Raw genomic sequence first — 18,099 nt, forward strand, 5'->3', positions numbered from 1 at the left:
CTAAGTATGGCCTCTCTGCTAGAGTATTTCATAGTACACAGCAAAATGCTAGGTTTTCCCTTTGTCTTCATTTTGTTCAGTTTCTAGTCTATTGTTCCTTTTCCGTTCAAGCTTCCATGGTACAGCATTGTCCAAAACAGGACCTTATCAGCATAGGCCTGAACTGCTACTTTACATATATGTTGCAAATACTAGTTTAAACGTATTTGGAACGTGTGTAGAGGGATGATTCGGTTGATCTCCCTCCAGAAATGCACACACACTCTAAAGGAATGTACCAGAAAGCCTGAAGGTATCAGAGCCTGTGAAAGACATCATGGCAGGCCTGCTCGGGGCGCATCCCCCTTTTAAGCATGTGGGCCAGAAAAATATAGTCTAACTCGACCCAATGTGTTTTTTGAAAATACATGCTTTTAGCAAAGGGCTCCAAAGTCTGGAGAAACGGCTGAGTCACTTCTTGTCAGAACACTTCCTGGTTTGTTTTTTGAAACGCCACCCTTGAAGATAGTCCTTAGAATCCCAAGCATAAATCCGAAAGAAAGCCTAATACAGGAGTAATAATCTAGAGGAGTAATCTGAGAGTTGATTAAAATGCTTATCAGAGTTATCAGGAACAAAATTTGAAAGTAGCTTGGAAGTGATAATCTCAAATCTACAAAAGCTTTTTGAAAAATGTAAACTCACTTCTTTTGAAACTGCAAAAGCAACACACACGAGCCATTTTAAAACGCACTTAAACTAGGGGACAACGGGCAGGCATGCAAAAGAGAGAAAGACCCACGTATTATGAATGTTTAACCTGCTGAAGCAGACCTGCCAGGGAACATTCATCGCGTGAGGGGGGCATTCGTCTGAATCGCTCTTGGACAAGCAGTCCTGGAAGGAGCAACCAAAATGTGACAGAGAATTCTATGTGAGAAAATGATCTTGCACCAGCCGAAGGACGTGTTAATGACGGGGTGCTGAAAGTGCGGGGAAAGGCGGCTGAAAGTGCGCTGAATCCTGATCTCGTCTTTCGGTCGGTGTAACAGTAACTTTCTCAGAAGTCTCTTTCAGATTTTTGTTTCCGGTACAATTGAGCATGCTCAGTATGAACAAAGGACGCTCGTTTCTGTTTTCTGCCGCTGTACGGTGCAGTTTCTCCTTCTCTCCATTGTTTGCAAAGACAAATCTGTGAATGCAACCGTTGATTTCAAACGGACGACTTGCCCGGCCGCTTTCTTTCAGTCAGAGACGGAACCTAATTGCCCGGGCCAGAAAGAAAGTGGCGCATGTTTCGAGACGGTGAGGTGGCGCTGCTGCACCGAGTCCCCTGCCCTGCCTGACTCCGTTCAATGCAATGGCGTCTGCCGTGCTGCGGTCACTGTTCCTCGAGGGTTCCTCCCGCCTTCTGGCTGCCCCCGCTGTGCTTCGCCCTCAGCCCCGGCGAGATAACAAGCGCTGGGTCCGCGCTTATGTGGAGCAGCAACGACGGCTGGAGCCCCCGAGGCGCCGGTGAGAAGCAGCCTTCTTTTTTCTGTCCTGGTTGGAGGAGGGCTCTGCTCCTCCCAGGTTACCTTCAGGGAGCATTCGCTTCGCTTCGGTTGTCTGCTAATGGGGGTTGCCGCATTTGCTAACGAAAGAGAGGGGCAGGGAATGGCTCTGGGATTCGAGGTGTTTGTCCTGGGAAAGGTGTTGGTAGCCCTAAATGCTTCGCGTCGGGCAGGTTTCCCCAGCCTAACATTCTGACGGTTTGGGAGCTTGCAAAGCGAGTCATATCGCTGGAAACTGAATGCAGGGAAGGGGTGCTGATGCGAAGTAGGCTGATTCGTGGTGGTTAGAGTGTCGAACTAGGAGCAGGAGGACCCAGGTTCAAATGTTCCGGCCCCGCCAGCCTTGAAGGTCGCTGGGTGGCTTTTAGCCCCAGCCCACCCCACGCACACACATGGGGGTGGGGAGCTTGCATTCTGCTCTGAGCTGCTTACAGTAAGGGACGGATACTCTATCATTAATGTCCTCTGACAAGCTAGAGACAAAGAGGAGTATTTTACAGTTGGGAGTCTCAAACGAGGCTGCCATTTGATTAAAAAATGTATATTCTCCTTTCAAAGTGACATATACAGTTTTGAAAAGCCTTTGTCTAAAAAAAAGAAAACTTGGAGTACAGCTGATGTTGAGCACCCAAGAGTGTCCTGAATGAAGGCTAGGGCATAAGGGTGGGCACCCGGCGGGAGGGGGGAGTATCTGTCGCTTCATAACCTCCCCATTTAGGGTTCTATGGAGATCTCTAGATTTCTGACATTGCAATGCTATGCATGTTTATTTGGAAGTAAGAACCGTAGTTCAGTGTGTCTTATGCCCAGGTAGAAGTATATAGGATTGTAGCCTGACCTGCACATGTTACAGATTTCCTGTGTGGAAAGTTAGTGTGAAATACCTGATACATACATACATCAAGTATGTATGATGGCCTAGTTGGGTTTCTAGTTCCTTTACTAAAGTGCTTTCCATATAAAATCTTTAATGTTTGAAGTGGCCTTACAGTGCAGGCAGGTTCTTTGGACTACAGGTCACTTGGCAACCATAAAAGTATCCAGAATACCAAAGCTATCTATAGTGGTTACTAGAATTCAAGCAGTCTAGTCTCAAAGATGCTTGCTTAGAAGTAAACCTCACTGAGTTTGATAGTACTTGCAATTATGCTTAGGATTGAAGATGAAGTATCCTGATTTATTTCCAGATCTAACAAATTTCAGTGTGCCTTGCTTCTGCATGAGATTGGTTAGAATAGGATTGCAGATGTTAATTAGAAAAAACAGCATGACATGCAGGGAGGGAATGGGTGATATACATTGCACTATACAGTATAGCAAAACCAGCAGAAGCCTTTAATAATCCTCCTTTTATGGACAGTAAATAGCAGAGGATGCTTCTCAAAATGTTCTTGCTACAAGAAGTTATTGTTCTGTCTCAAAAAAATTGTTATAATCTTCATAAGACATTCTTAAGGCCTTTACCAGGTTCAGGGCTTTCTTAAATTGCCAGAAACTGAACAATAATTTTCTTTCTTTCTTATTATTAGTTCTGAGAAGCCTAACTGGGACTACCATGCAGAAATACAGGCGTTTAACCACCGGTTACATGAGAAGTTTTCATTGGACATCCTCAAAACTGCTTTTGTTAATAGTTGTTACATTAAATGTGAAGAGGCCAGACGGCAAGAACTGGGAGTAGAAAAAGAAGCAGTTACTCTTAATCTCAAGGACAACCATGAACTTTCTCTGCAGGGGGCCTCTTTTGCACATTCCTACCTCAAACAGTGCTTTGAAGAGGCATACCCAAAACTGCCACCTGCAGGCATTGAGGCTCTTGTTGACTATCTTACTAGTGAAGAATTGGTGTCTTATATAGCCAGGAACCTGTCTCTGCAGGACTTGACACTCTGTGCAGAATTTCCTGAGCCGCCTAATGTGCTTCAGCAGACTTTCTTTGCTGTAATAGGAGCATTGCTTCAAAGCAGTGGGCCACTGAGAACAGAGATCTTTGTCAGGGTAAGTTATTGCACAATTGAACATTGTTTGTGTATTGCAGAATTAATATTCTTTGGCAACCATCCAAGGCTATAACGTTCCCTGCCATTATAATATGTAAGGAATAATAAATTACATCCCGTTGCCCAAACATCAATAGTGTATTGCAACTCTTCTCTTTAATTGTTTAGCTTTTACCCATGTGCGAGATTAAATAAGAAACGGTTCTTAAAGCAGCCTATAGGCAGGGCTGTTTATATCCTGTGCCAAAAAATAACCACCACCTGTAATTGTTCATCTTGGCAGATTTTCATCATCATTTAACCTCCATGACCAGCCCTCCTCCAGGGTGGTGTCTGCATAAATGTTGTATCATTCCAAACTTAGATAAGCAAATTGCATTATAAAGAATACTGAGAAGAGATTTGTTAGTTATTCTCTTTACTTTGTAATACCTTGAAACTCTCAGAAGCTTGGAAGAGACACATGCTTGCACATTTAATACAGACATCTGGAAACAAATCAAATCATCTTTATTATGGTCTGAGACCAGCACAGGATAGACGCAAAAAAAGTGTGATATAATAAAGATGATTGTTGATTGATGATTTGTTTCCAGATGTCTGTATTAAATGTGCAAGCATGTGTCTCTTCCAAGCTTCTGAGAGTTTCGATTTGCGTATTACAAAATAAAGACAATAACTAACAAAACTCTTCACAGTATTCATTATAATGCAATTTGCTTATCTAAATTTGGAATGATACAACATTTATGATACAACATTGTCTTTGCATATCAGGAATCAAATGATCAATTTATTAATATTTTCCCTCTTTTATGTTCAGGACTTTTTCATTCCTCAACTGATAGGAAAAGATCTGTTTGAGATATGGAATATTGTAAACCCTATGGGCTTGCTGATGGAGGAATTGACCAAGAGGAATATATCTGCTCCAGAACCGAGACTAATCAGACAATCGGGAGTCAGCACTGCGTTGCCTGTCTACTTCGTTGGGTTATATTGGTTAGTAAGAGTTTGGGCTGGTTTGGGCAATCTTATGGTTATACATTGTATATGCCCACAGGCTCTGCTTTCAGACTCACTGGTTGTACATGTGCGAGCATCATGTTTGAATTGCGTTCATGTGAAAAATGTAATATGGGAAAGCCCAAAGCGTATAAACAACAACTCACGTAAAATCTGAGAATCAACTGTACAGTTCAGGTCTGCATACGTTGTCCAACATCCAAACTAATTAAGCACTTGTGCAAATGTGTCACATTAGTGCAAGGCTGTTGTACTAGCTAGTTGTGGTATGTCTGGTGCTTACGTTCAAGATTATTGTTGTGCTTGTACAAACAAGTGCAACCTGCAACAGGCCTTGTATATTTTTCAGGGAACCTTTCCACAAGAGCACAATTCCAAAAATCCCTGACTTCACACAGCTATGCAGTCGTCTTGCACTTGGCCCCACTTTGTTCACTGCATTCTCTGTTAGTCTGGATGTTGACCACTAGCTTTTTAAAATGTGTACGTAAGCACAATTCAAATGTAATGCCTACACATAACCACCAGGACAAGTGGTCCTAGTGGACAGAGGACACAGAACCCTACTCCTCTACACATACTCAATAAGACTGTCAGCTCTGGGCTTTTATATTACTCCACATTTTTACAAAGTCTGAGATGCATCTTAAATGAATTACGAGTTGACTATCAATGAAACTTCCAGCTTGTTCGCTTTCCAAGATATGGGTGTCAAATTCTCATCTAAATTATCTGACATAAGGAGATCTCTCTTAGGTATCCTTTTGTCCATTTAAATGTGAAGTTAGAAATTATGTCAAAATGAGCCTTTGGAATTGCTATGACAGCCTCTGAGTTAATCTGATGGATTTCAATCTTCAGGGTGAGGGGAAGCTATTATCCTAACTTTACCTCACTTCAGTTCCATTACTCCCTCCTTTACCTTCATGGCTGCTCATTGGTACTCCCTGACCTTTCTCTTCTTGTCTTTTCCTTGACTTTAGGAGTCATCTTGCAAATTCAGTGCTAGCTTATGTAAGCATCAGTGTTGGTTGTTCCCCGTCAGATACTTGAACTTCACTCAGAATTTGTTAGATCTTGATCAGTCTTGTAATTCATTGTTTTGAGTCCGGAATTCTTGTGCACTGAGCAAATTCCTTTAAGCATGATAGCCAGATGACTGCTCCTATTTTGGTGGTTGGTGTGTTTTGTTTTGTTTGTTTGATTGATTGATTGATTGGATTTTTATACCGCGCTACCCAATTCGGCTAAGGGCAGTTCACAAACAAAACAAAAACAGTTAAAAATCAATCACCAATAAAAACAAAAAATTTAAAATACCATAAAACAATCAGTTAAAAACAACTAAACTCTAAAAACAAAAGAAAACCCCCAGTATATTTTAAAAAACAACCCTACAACAATTTAAAACCCTGGAAGGCCAGTCCAAACAGATAAGTCTTAAGGGCTTTCCTGAAGGTCAATAAAGAGTTCAAATTATGAATGTCTGTGAAATTATGGTGGTTTTTGTTTTTTTAAGTTAGTTTTAAATACTAACAAATGCAATCCATGTGCTTTGTTTCTATAGGAGTGAGCACCTCACTTCTATAATACTTACGTACACACACAAAAATGCACCTAACGTGTATGTAGCTTTTCCTCTACTATGTTGAATTGGAAAAGCATTCAGGGAAGTGCATCTTAAACTGGAGGTAGATGATGGAATGTTTCTCCAATTTTTTTTAAGCCCTCTCTATGAATTAAAAACTAGCTATTCCAGCCTTGTGAGATAGTGTTTAGAGTATTGGGCTGGGACTGAGAAGGTTCAAATGACCACTCAGCCATGAAGCTTACAAGGTAGCCTTGGGACAGTCATTCTCTCTCAGTCTAACCACATAAGATTGTGAACTATATATTATACTCTAAGGCTCTTGGTGGAAGGGTAGAATATAAATGCAATAAATAACATGCCGATTTTCTAGGTGTAGGGAGTTTGGGGCTGTGGCGGGTGCAGTAATATACCATTGACACCTGGAGTCTGAAATGATATGTCCAGAAGCAGTTTTACCACATGGTCTACTTTCTCTGTAGAAAATAGTGTGTGGAAAGCTGTAAAATTTAATTACTGTATACCAGTGTGATTTTTTTACGTATATATTTTGCTTAAGTAACCTGAAGAAATAGCCACCTAATGATGCAGCGGGAAATGATTTGCCTAGCAAGCATGAGGTTGCCTGTTCAAATCCCCACTGGTATGTTTCCCAGACTATGGGAAACGCCTGTATCAGCCAGCAGCGATATAGGAAGATGCTGAAAGGTATCATCTCTTACTGTGCGGGAGATGGCAATGGTAAACCCCTCCTGTATTCTCCGAAAGACAACCACAGGGCTCTGTGGTCGCCAGGAGTCAGCACCGCCTCGACGGCACACTTATCTTTAACCTGAAGAAATGTGGTTCTCTCTGTGGTCAGAGAACGTCTAGATCTCAAAATAATACGCATGTACACACCCCATCACATCAAACAGGTTACACTCCAATAAGCCACTGAAATTTACTGTGACTCTTATAAAGTACAATATCTAAGTTGACTAGTTCATTACATGGCCTTAAATTCTCACATAAAAGGAATGTGTTGATGATGTCTATGTATTGCAGGTTGCTCAGTGATAATCAAGCCTTCCCATAAAATTATTTCCTGTCTTTATTTCCAGTGATAAGAAGCTTTTGGCTGAAGGTACTGGCGAAACAATATTGGCTGCTGAAGAAGAAGCTGCCCGTGTAGCCTTGCGGAAACTTTATGAGTTCACTGAGAACAGGCGACCTTGGGATTATTCTTTAAAAGAGAAGCAGAGAGCAGAAAATGCTATTAGTAGCAGTTAGGCAGAAATGGTCATTCCTTCTGTGTACAAAAACTCTGTTCCAAGTAATGATGCATTTCATGAAGCAACATTTAATGAGTGAATTACTGTGAAATGTGGATTCTGAAAACACATTTACACACTTCCTCAACTGCAAATAAATCTCTTGCTGGTAAAAATTCCTGCTTCATAGCCTCATTTTAGAGAGCAGTCCTTTGGTAAAATAGTGCATACTATAGTTTATGTGGTCATTTGGCCTAAAAAAGCTTGACACAACATTTTAGAAATATTAAACAATTGCTATTTGTGAGCCTTGAGAAAGCTGAGCAGGTGGTATTGCAGTCCTATTCATAACTGCAATATCACAAGTGGTATTGCAGTTCTATTCAATAGAAATTGGAGTTCTCTTGAACTTGTTTACTTCTAACTAAACATGTATAGAATTGTACAGTAAAGACATTAATAATAAAATCACTCTCAGACATTTCACATAATATATGTTTAAGCTCAGTTGGACCTTGTGTTACATAAACTGAAAAAAGCATACTCTAATGAGGTAGAAGTCTGAAATACAAAATTTCAGTGTAACTTTCAATGTTTCATATCCATTCATATCATGAATGGTATTCCATTCATATCATGGAATAAAAATTAATGTAATTATACATGGGAATTTCTGTCCCATAATGAGCCCAAAATACATCTAGTCCTTTAGCAGAATGGCAGAAGCCCCTTTCTTAATGGAAGAACAGTTGTGTCATACAAAAGGTCCTTGTGTGAGCAGAACTAACCAATGGAGCAACTCTCCACTAAAGGTCTAGATGCTACTTATCATTACTTAGTCTGCCACTTGCAGCGACATCCTGTGCATGTTTATGCAGAAGTAAATCTCATGGTAGCAAGTGGGACTTTCTCCCTGGTAAATTTGTTTCGAACTGCAGCCTTAATTTTTCTCTCATGTCCACTGAGACTTATGCGAAGCAGGCTTGCACAACTTAAAGCTTAATGGCTGATTGCAGTCCCCTGTTTATGGTCTCTGGAGGAATTCCTAATACATTATGAGACATTCTCATGCATATTTACTCCTTAATTTTACTCTGTGGTAGAATATGAAACTCTGTAAGTTACTCTGAACTAACTTGTTTACAGTCCTTTCCCAACTCTTTCTGGGGATAGCTAAGGTTAACCCCAGACCTTCAAAACATGGGGAGGAAAGATGAGAAAATGTCTGTTTAGCTATAATCTTCTTCCAACTCTCCCTGGATTAAGAGATGTGTGATGGACCTGGCACTAGCTTTTCTAGCCTGTGACAAACAGTTAGCATGCTTCCTAGCTCACCTGTGCTGAAGATTCCCCCAGAATGTGAATTTCTGGGAGAGTGAAAGTCTAGTATTCTGTTACTACTAAACTCTGGGGATAAGATTGAATGGAGAAAGGGGCAGGGGTGAGTGACCAAAAGATGGGATGCAGAGACATATTAAGTGAGGCAAAGAAAAGGGACTAACAGATGGGGATGCAGAAAGAACTGTGTGGTACAGGGGAAAGAGTTTGAGTTCAGAAGATAGTGAGTTCTATGGGGTGCAGAGAGAAAAGAACAACAGATTTCTGGGGAGAATACTGAGGAAAAGGCCTAATGTGCAGAGAGATCTGTAGCTGCCAGAACCTGGGGGGAAAAGAGATGCAAAAAAAAAAAGGTGGGGGGAGGAGTAACATGCTATGGGATATGCAGAAAGAAGAGTTAATAGGCATTCAGAGAGATTTGTGATTGTGTTGAAATAAATGGTGCAGTGCAGAAAAAGTGGGAAAAGAAAGTTAACATTAGGGGTAAATATTACAAATACTTAAAACACAACCAAAAAACCTTTCCTGTGTAGTCCTGCAGCCCTATGGAATTAAAAGTGACCCTCAGAGTTGCTTGAATTGTGTGATGTAAAACAATCCTTTTTGCAACCATGCATGCATATACAATCAAAGCAGATTTCCAATAAGAACAAAGGTACATGCATGCTTCAAGAGAATGGAGAAAGGTTCTTCACTAAAACAGGCAGGATTCTGCTTAAGATATTACTGCAATGAGGATGGCACCTTGATGCTGCACACCCTTAAAAGTATATCCTATTGATTTCAATAGAACTTTCAAAGGAGTTGTGTAGGAGTAGGCCCTTAAAAACATGCTTCGCTTCAAAAACTAGAGCACAAGACCCAAACTAAAAAATGGAGTCTTAAATCAGAAAATGGAAATGCTCAAAAGCACACAACTCTCGGGGGGAGGGGTGGATAATCAAGTATGCATAAAAACTACCTGTCAGGCCTCAGGCTTCCTGTATCTATTGACATAAAAGAAAATAATTTTCAGGTGAAATATCTGTCCACTGATAAACAGTAATTTTCCATAAGAACATATATATCCACAATGTTCATGGAAGCAGTTTTTAGTGCCTGTGTACAAGCTTGTAAAAGTACTAGAGCCCACTTTCAAGAAAAGAAACTAGTATGTAGTTAACTTTCAAAAGATAAGCAACATGTATGTAGCGCATACTTTAGATTGTGTGTACAGCCCCAATTTTAATACATGATTCCTTATTCAGCTACGGTTATGTATGGAAGCTGTCTTCTGTATGCATCTTTTTTTGAGGGGTAGACCCCATCTTTTGATCAAATGAATCTCAAGGCAGTTGGCAGCAGATACAATTCATGTAAATGCAAAACCCGGCAGCCCTTAACCTTACGGCACGTCCTTTCTGTTCTGCAGTCCTCAGGGCAATTGGCAGTTGAATCCAAAGCTGTACTGTGAACGGATAAGTTCCTACTGTAATAAGAGGGCTTTTTGGGGCGGGGGGGGCTGACTCTTCTCTTCTGAAACTCTCTGAAAATTGCTCTTGGAGGTCCCTCCAGAACATGATGGCAAGTGATGGGCTGGCTGCAGTAGAAGGGGCTAATTGGCAACAATCACCACCCCACCCTTACACATGATACAACTTGTTCATGGTACAACAAAGGGTAGATAAGGATTATTTACTTTGTGCCTCTTCTTGTTGGGGCCCAACCTGGCAAATGCACTCCAAGTTGTCAGATATGGCAGCTAAACTGAGAATCTCAATCTGAACCATTCAAACTAGAAGGATTTGTGTAGAGAGCTACAAGTGATTCTATCGTCAGAATACATGTCACAACAACGTGAATAATTTATCCAACCACATATACTGTCTCATATAACCAAGAATGAAAAAAGCAAGAAAAGCAGCTTTTAATACGTTTGTGTCCCCCCAAATCAATACAGTCCATTACTGCAATCCCTAGAGCTATCCACTTCCATTATTTCTAAAATCCATTTTGGAAAATATCAAAATGTCTGCTAAAATCATCTGACATTTTTGGCATTAATGGAATTGGGTAACAGGCCATCATAAACACATGTTAACCTTTGTATTGTGTTCTGCATTCCTTTGTGCTGTTTTAGGATTTGAATCTACATACCTACAAGACATTCGCTCACTTATTGAGCTAAAACTGAGACTGTGGTATCCTCATGATCACCCAGTGAATTCATGGCTGAGAATTTTATTTATGTTTTTGCTTTATGTTCAAGTTTTATGTCGAAGTCCAAATTCTGTGTTCTGTCCACTGGGCCACACTGGGCCGTACCACAATTATGTAAAGTAAGGCTCCACCCAGTTTCAATCACAGTTCCTTCTTGATGTCTGTATGAGCAAGAGAGCATGGAGAGGAGAGCTGGTCTTGTGGTAGCAAGCATGACTTGTCCCCATAGCTAAGCAGGGTTGCCCTGGTTGCATATGAATGGGAGACTTAATGTGTGAGCACTGCAAGATATTCCCCTCAGGGGATATAGCCGCTCTGGGAAGAGCAGAAGGTTTCAAGTTCCTTCCCTGGCTTCTCCAAGATACGGCTGAGAGAGATTCCTGCCTGCAACCTTGTAAAAGCCACTGCCAGTCTGTGAAGACTGAGCTAGATAGACCAATGGTCTGACTCAGTGTATGGCAGTTTCCTAAGATCTTGCTTGTTGTGAGCTGATTTGCAGAAATAGGGCTTAAAAATCCACCAGGAATTTCTCCTATATAAACCCACTAAAATGATTGGCAGTTATGCAAGATCACACATTTCAATAGAATGCAAAAGAGATTTTCTTCCTGCAAATAGAGATTTAGAAATGAAAATGAGAGCTGATCATAGCTTTCAAAAACATTCACCCCAGCCAAGCATGCTTTTACATCCTGTTTATTTTAAATTAAAATGGAATATATTTGTAGCAGTAAAACTTCTTGAATTAGCTTCTTAAAGTGAATATTGAAAGCAGCTACAGAGAGCTTTTAACCCATCAAGATAGGTAAAATAAATCTCCATTAAGGAAAAATAATAATACAGGGCAGTTTAGATCTTTTAACAATGGAAATAGTCATTCATAAAGCCAAACTCTCAGAGAATGCTTTATTCCTATAATGATCCTCCCATGCTTTTTCAAACTTTATCTGTGGCAATTTTTGAACTTCCTGCTTCAGATCCCATCCAATAATTCACCAGGTGGCCTTAGACAAGTCACTTTTTCCCTTAGTCTCAGCCCTGCACCCTAATTTGTAATACAAGGATAATATTTGCAATGGCATGCTTTACAGGTTTGTTGTAAGCTCCTTATTAAGATAATATACACAGCTAGAAAAAGTGTGTGCGCACACACACACATATGTTCAATGTGTGTAAGATTGAGACTAATTTTTGTATGCAACATAATGTGGACAAATATGAGGATAACATGAGTAACAGTATGATATAATCACATATGAGTAACAAGCAAGTAAAAAAATAGTTGTTAAAGTAGCTGTTAATAATATAGTAATATACACAATCAGACACCTTCAACATATAGAAACTCAGGACAATGTCATATTATGAGGGGGGATAACTACATTAAGCTTTGATATAATATACAGTATGTACATGCCATAGCATATTTCAATTAAAATCAGTCATGAAACAGTAAAATTGGCTCCACTAGAAGCAGAGTTTTGGGCTTGAGTGGGAAGCTTTAAAACCCAGCTCAGCTGTGGACTTGCTAGGTATCTTAGTCAATTTCAGACTCAGTTCTCCAGCCTGTAAAATAGGGATATTAATTATCTATCTCAGAGAATCTATGAGGAGAAAGCGACTGAGCCATAGTCTCTGTGGATGGCCTGGAATAAAAAACTGGATGCTGGCTACCACAGGAATGCAAGTGGTGAGGTGAGACTTAGATCCTAGCTTTGGTGTGATGGAGCTGCTTGCCTTTACATCATGGGATTTGGCTGAGGCACACCTCTGGCTGAGGCACACCTTTACATCATATTCCCAAAGCTACTGCTTTAATTCAACAGAATACAGTATGAGGTTGCCCCATTTGATCTTGTTTCAATGTAATGCATAGGTATGAACAGTCAAAATCTGAGCTTTCAAATGGATATATGTAATGCATATGAATTTAGGATAAATGATTAAATCCCATGATGTATTTAGCATACATTAACTGTATTACTATTACCTTGAGAATGTACATTCAATCACATTAGGACAAACTGTATGTAAAATACACTTCACTTACTCATCAAACCACCATGCTGTAGAAAGTAGAACTATAAGCGGCTTAGCATATCTATAAAATGTATTCTGTACATCTCAGACTCCTAGCAATGCAAGATCTGTGGACAGTTAGATCTTTAATTGCACTGGTTGGAAATATTTTACATTTTCATTGGCAACCAATTCAGCAATCAGAAAACAGGAACCCATCTGTAAAGGGAAATAGTCTACTAATAGTATTCAGATGGTGGTTGTGAGAAGGAATGAGGATAATTATAAGGAGCTTTACAGGTTATTAAGTAATATAAAAACTATAGCAATTATGGAGATATTAATTGAATATACCGAAAGTGCTGAGCAGAATCAACAGAGTTCTTCTTGCTCTCAGCATTTATATGGTCACCCAACCTTCTAATGAACACATGGAAGTCAGGAACGTGGAGTGTGTGTGTTCATGTGTTCCATCCTTCTCTGTAGGTTCAAATAATGTCTGAAAAGGGCTGACCAGACTTGTGTTCTCACCAGGACAGACTGAGATACTAATGTGTGTCTCCCAAAATCCCATTTTAAAGCAGATTAGCTGCAGTCCTGTGACTTTCTGGAACATGCATTTTATACAATATACTAGTATTTTTAAGCCCGTTATGATAACGGGCGCTAGCTTTCTATCCCGTCTTTTCTGTCTCTCTCTCTCTCTTTCTGTCTCTTCCCCCCCCCCTTGTCCCCTCTCTCTTTTTGTTTTTTGTTTTGTTGTTGTTCTCTGTTTTTGTTCTTCCTTATTTTGCTTTTACTTTTTTTGGGGGGGGGGATGAATAACGGCCAAAATGGCCCATGAGAAGGTGGCCGCCCCCGCCTATCGCCCTCCCGCGCACCCAGCTGCCGGAGCCCACCTTACCCGCTCCAGCCCGAAGGAGAAGAGAGGAACTCGGAAACAGAGCTATTCTCTGTGTTAAGCTGCTGCCTATACTGTCGCAATGGACGCAATAGGCGTCCTTTGCGTCCATAGCGGCAGTTTGAGCAGTGACTTAGCACAGAGAGGAGCTCTGCTGGTGAGCTCCTCGCTTTTCCCTCGGGCTGGAGCGGGTAAGGTGGTCTTCAACAGCTGGGAGGGCGATAAGCGGGGGCGGCGACCGTCTCATGGGCCATTTTGGCCCTTAATCTTTTTTGGGGGGGAGCGGGGAAGGTGATTTTGGGCAGCTGGGAGGGCGGGTGAGCAGGCGGCGGCGGCTGTGAGCGGGTGGGAGCCTCGTTGGTGGCTTCGCCGCCACCTCGCCCAGCTTCATTTTGGGCAGCTGGGAGGGCGGGTGAGCAGGCGGCGGCGACGGCTGTGAGCGGGCGGGGGCCTCGTTGGCGGCTTCGCCGCCACCTCGCCCAGCTTCCCCCGTCTCGGTGTTCCCCCGCCGCCATTGCCCTCGCCTTTTTCAGGGCGGCTGCTTCTGGTTGCCTCGGCCTCCTCTCGCCGTGCCGCAGCTCATGGCTGAGGCGGCGGCTCCGCCGCCGCCTCGGCCACTTTCCCCCGCCGCCACACACCGGCTAATGGCCGCCCGTGGCTGTGGGACACTGGTGTCTGAGGTCCTGTGTCCCTTGGGCTCTTCTGGGCCTGCGCTTCGCGCAGGCCCAGAACAGCCCAGGGAGGCAGGGACGCAGATCCCCAACGTTCCAAAGCCACGGCCACTCACTTAGCCTTTTATTATATAGGATAACAAATATATATAGGCCACAATCCAACAGAGAGTTAAGTGCGCTCAAGCCTATCAAACTAAATTACGTTAACAATGTCAAATTGTGGCCATGGAACTTTATTGCTTCTCCAGGTTGCTTTAAATAAGGGCATTACACTCAAAGCCAAGAGAGAGATGTAGCATAAAAGTGCCATTGAAGCTGCCCACAGTCAAGACCAATCGCCCTGTGTGAGAAAACCATGAGAGAGAGAGGGCAAAAGGCAAAAGACAGACTCAGCTCGGAACTTCTCTACTGCTTCTTTCCCTCATGTTAGAGGAACTCTGTGCATTGGAGGATCTTTGTTTGTAGAGCTGGTATTTTCAAAGCATAGATTTTTCAGTCTGTTATTCTCTTGTGTCCCCAAACAACCTTTTTCACGGTCCTGCATGGGCCATCACCACCCCGACTCCAACTGTTACTGATGTATCCTCTCGCTGGTCTATATCATGGTGAACCTTTCTCGCCTTTCTCCCCCCCACCCTCCGTCAGAGCCCTACGACCAGGGCTAGATTAACATAGTAGCAAATGTAGCATTTGCTACAGGCCCCGCGTTTTCTAGGGCCCCGCACACCTGGCTTGAATGTCTGCCCCTTCTTTCTGCTCTCTATTTGGTGCTCTCTGCTGACTCTCCTCATGGCCTGCTGCTGCCCATTCTGATCTCCAGCATCGCTAGCCTTGCTCGAGGGCGTTTAAGCAAGGTCTTCCTGGCACCATGGTGTTGATTGGGTTATCTATTATGTTAAGCAGCATGGGAGGTAGTAGTAAGAACAACTATAGGAACAGATAGCTTGCAAAGGGCTCTCAAAGATAACTTAATCGCCAGGGAGTTGGTCCTTATTTGTTTAAACTGTAAAAGTTTTTAAAAACATACACAGAGAGAGTAAAATAAATAAAAGCAGTTTAGATTAAAAAACAACTAACTATTAATGCCGGGCGGAAGAAAGGAAGCTAAAGAAGATGCTAGTTGAATGTTGCCAGTGTTTTCCGACTGACTGAGAGAGGGTAAAGATAAACAATGAGAACGTGTACCTTTAAGAGGAAAAAGAAAGCCGGAAGTAACTCAGATGCATGGCAAGAGGAGTCTCAAAGTTTAGTGGATCAATTGAGGGGAGTTTGGAGGGAGATTCAGGGGCATAGCTATAATTGAGAGAAAGGGTTCAAAGAACACAGGCCCCCAGCTCCTGAGGGCCCTCCAGATCCACCCCTCCCTATTTTCTTCATTATTTCCCTCACTCTGAGGGGCCGCCAGAGAGAGGGATGAACACGGGCCCCCTCTCCTCTGGCTACGCCCCTGGGGAGATTATATTATGGTCTTGTTGGGTAAGGTAACTTATATCCTCCTTTAGTATCTAGTGCTGTTGGGAGGGAATTTGTGATCATTGCTTTTCAAGGAACTGCCAAATTTAAGATGAGCTCCTTTCCTCTCCTCTAGAACTGAAACAACTACTGCTGCGTTGCCAACTTCATTAGCTTTTACATTGGGATGCCCGTTAAAATTGTCCAAAGATAAATGGAGGCTGCAAACCTAAACACACTGACTAGAGAGTAAGGCTCATTGAGTTCAGTGGGACTTACTTCTGAGTAAACATGCTTAGGGTTGCACTGAATGATTTGTGCATTTCCTCCTTTTAATATTAAGCATGTTAGTGTAATTTAGATTGAAAGAGGCTGTGCCTCCTGCCAAAAGATTGTCTTTTGGATACTTCTGTTTTCATGGAAGTTGCTAATGCACCTCATCATAATCACATTCATTTGCAATTCATCAACTATTTTAAATATACATCTGCTTTCCTGTCAGGCTTGCACAAGAGATTAAACATATATTCTTAATATTGTCAAACGGCCCTTTTAATGTGATGGCTGCTGGGATCCAATATGTTCTGCACACACTGGAATCAAGCATCCACTGTTGTGTGCCAAAATTGCTAATAGGTTCAGATTTCTTAAAGTACAGAATTCCTGAGAACCTTTTAATTTAAACATTCAGAGTTCATTCACCCCCTTTCTCTTTGTGAAAATAACTCCAAAGGAGAACCCACGGTCAGGAGTCACAAAAGTGTGTGTGTGGGGGGGGGGGGGTTGTTTTGCAAAGTTTGTTGACTGGCTGGCTCAGCTGAGTGGAGGCATGGGGTGTTTGCGGGGGGGGGGCACTAGGCAAATGAAAAAATTGAATTACTTTAAATAATTTAAATAATAGTAAATAATTTCTGTTTCAATATTTATGTGCATTTTTTTTAATTTGGGGCCCTTCATAACATATGCTACAGGCCCCACACTAGCTTAATCCCGCCCTGCCTACGACCGTACACCTGCTCGGTGCTTGCTCTCCCCCGCACTCGCGGCGCCCGGGTCACACTAGGTAAAAGGAGGGAACTTCACCGCGCGGCTCTCCGGGAATCCTCCCGGGCAAAAGGGGGCGCTGCTCGACGCCCTCGGAGGCACGAGCCCGGGTTTTCGCCGAGCCCGCGGCGCTCCTCTCCTCGTTGACTGTGGGAAAGGTGTCGCGCAGGGTTCCGGCTCGGCTCGTCATTCAGCCGCCCCGGGCCCGGCTCCGCCGACCCCATTCTTCCCTGCCCTGCCTTTCCCACCCCTTCCGTTCTTCGTCAGTTGGTCTGGGGGTGCGCGCGCGCGCGCCGGGCACGGGCCCAGGCCTTGCCTTGCCTCGCCTCGTCCTCGCCTGCGCCGCCCTCCTTGACTTCCTCCTGCCGCGCCTCAGGCGGGACGGTACCAGCCTCCCCCGCTCAGGCTCCCCCGCGCCTCCCTCTCTCCTCCTGCTGCCCGGTCGGCGTGAGAGGGCCGGGGCCCGGCTCGCTCCTCCACCGGCGGCAGCCATGGCGGCGAGCGCCAAGCGGAAGCAGGAGGAGAAGCACCTGAAGCTGCTGCGGGAGATGAGCAGCCTGCCACCCAACCGCAAGTGCTTCGACTGCGACCAGCGCGGCCCCACCTACACCGACATGACGGTGGGCAGCTTCGTGTGTACCTCCTGCTCCGGCATCCTGTGAGTTGAGGAGGAGAGCAGAGTGGAGAGAGACCAGAGAGAGGAGGCGTTGGTCTCCCGGCGGGAGGGGAAGCCGTTGAGCGCCTCAGACAGGCGGTGTGCGGGGCGGGGCGGGGGGGGGGAGAAGAGGGAGGAGACCCCTCTGTCTATTCCGAAAGGGACCATTGCCTGGGCCAGGTAGGGTGGTGGGCGGGTTAGGGGGGACCCGGTAGAAGTTCTGAAAGGCAAATCAGTATGTGGAGGGGCTTCCACCTCTTTTGCCGAGGGAAGAGCGGCATGCACGGGGCTGGCTAGGGGGAATGCATGAGGCTGAAGGAGGATGCTGATTCGTGCTTCCCAGGGTGATTTGATTTGGGGCCATGGCACAATGGCTGGGTGGGCGTGAGGGGTGGGGTGCTGAAAAGAGGCTGCAGAC

At 43.5% G+C, this 18,099-nt stretch overlaps 2 protein-coding genes and 1 long non-coding RNA gene across 20 annotated transcripts in view; 2 read left to right on the forward strand and 1 right to left on the reverse strand.

The window, feature by feature from the left end:
• The first annotated feature begins 991 nt into the window (after nt 1-991).
• MRPL44 (mitochondrial ribosomal protein L44) lies at nt 992-7,575 on the forward strand. 2 transcript variants are annotated; one of them, XM_053306726.1, is made up of 4 exons: nt 992-1,284; nt 3,062-3,530; nt 4,356-4,534; nt 7,250-7,575. In XM_053306726.1, the coding sequence occupies exons 1-4, from the start codon at nt 1,178-1,180 to the stop codon at nt 7,416-7,418; spliced, it is 924 nt and encodes a 307-aa protein (XP_053162701.1). In that variant the 5' UTR covers nt 992-1,177; the 3' UTR covers nt 7,419-7,575. The 2 variants fall into 2 exon arrangements, with proteins under 2 accessions (XP_053162701.1, XP_053162700.1); XM_053306725.1 differs by lacking the exon at nt 992-1,284 and adding an exon at nt 1,291-1,494.
• On the reverse strand, nt 7,249-17,896 carry LOC128349781 (uncharacterized). Its single transcript, XR_008318991.1, has 2 exons — nt 17,667-17,896; nt 7,249-7,371 (listed from the first exon to the last, which is right to left on the reverse strand). It is a non-coding gene; the product is annotated as an uncharacterized LOC128349781 (long non-coding RNA).
• AGFG1 (ArfGAP with FG repeats 1) overlaps nt 17,080-18,099 on the forward strand; it is a 50,356-nt gene continuing 49,336 nt past the window's right edge. For 5 of the 17 annotated variants that reach the window (XM_053306710.1, XM_053306711.1, XM_053306719.1 and 2 more), the window contains exon 1: nt 17,083-17,684. In XM_053306710.1, coding sequence (XP_053162685.1) covers nt 17,518-17,684 — 167 coding nt within the window. In that variant the 5' untranslated portion in view covers nt 17,083-17,517. Of the gene's footprint in view, nt 17,685-18,099 lie in introns of all 17 variants that reach the window. The other 12 variants (XM_053306707.1, XM_053306708.1, XM_053306712.1 and 9 more) reach the window with 6 other exon arrangements.

Source organism: Hemicordylus capensis, chromosome 3 (genome assembly GCF_027244095.1).
Source record: "Hemicordylus capensis ecotype Gifberg chromosome 3, rHemCap1.1.pri, whole genome shotgun sequence".
NCBI lineage: Eukaryota > Metazoa > Chordata > Lepidosauria > Squamata > Cordylidae > Hemicordylus > Hemicordylus capensis.

What these genes read in the sequence shown, in the direction of transcription:
- MRPL44 (XM_053306725.1), top strand. Translation starts at nt 1,340, where the DNA reads ATGGCGTCTGCCGTGCTGCGGTCACTGTTCCTCGAGGGTTCCTCCCGC. An exon ending in CTGGAGCCCCCGAGGCGCCG is followed by an intron (nt 1,495 to 3,061) that starts GTGAGAAGCAGC and finishes TCTTATTATTAG; the next exon opens with TTCTGAGAAGCCTAACTGGG. An exon ending in TACTTCGTTGGGTTATATTG is followed by an intron (nt 4,535 to 7,249) that starts GTTAGTAAGAGT and finishes CTTTATTTCCAG; the next exon opens with TGATAAGAAGCTTTTGGCTG.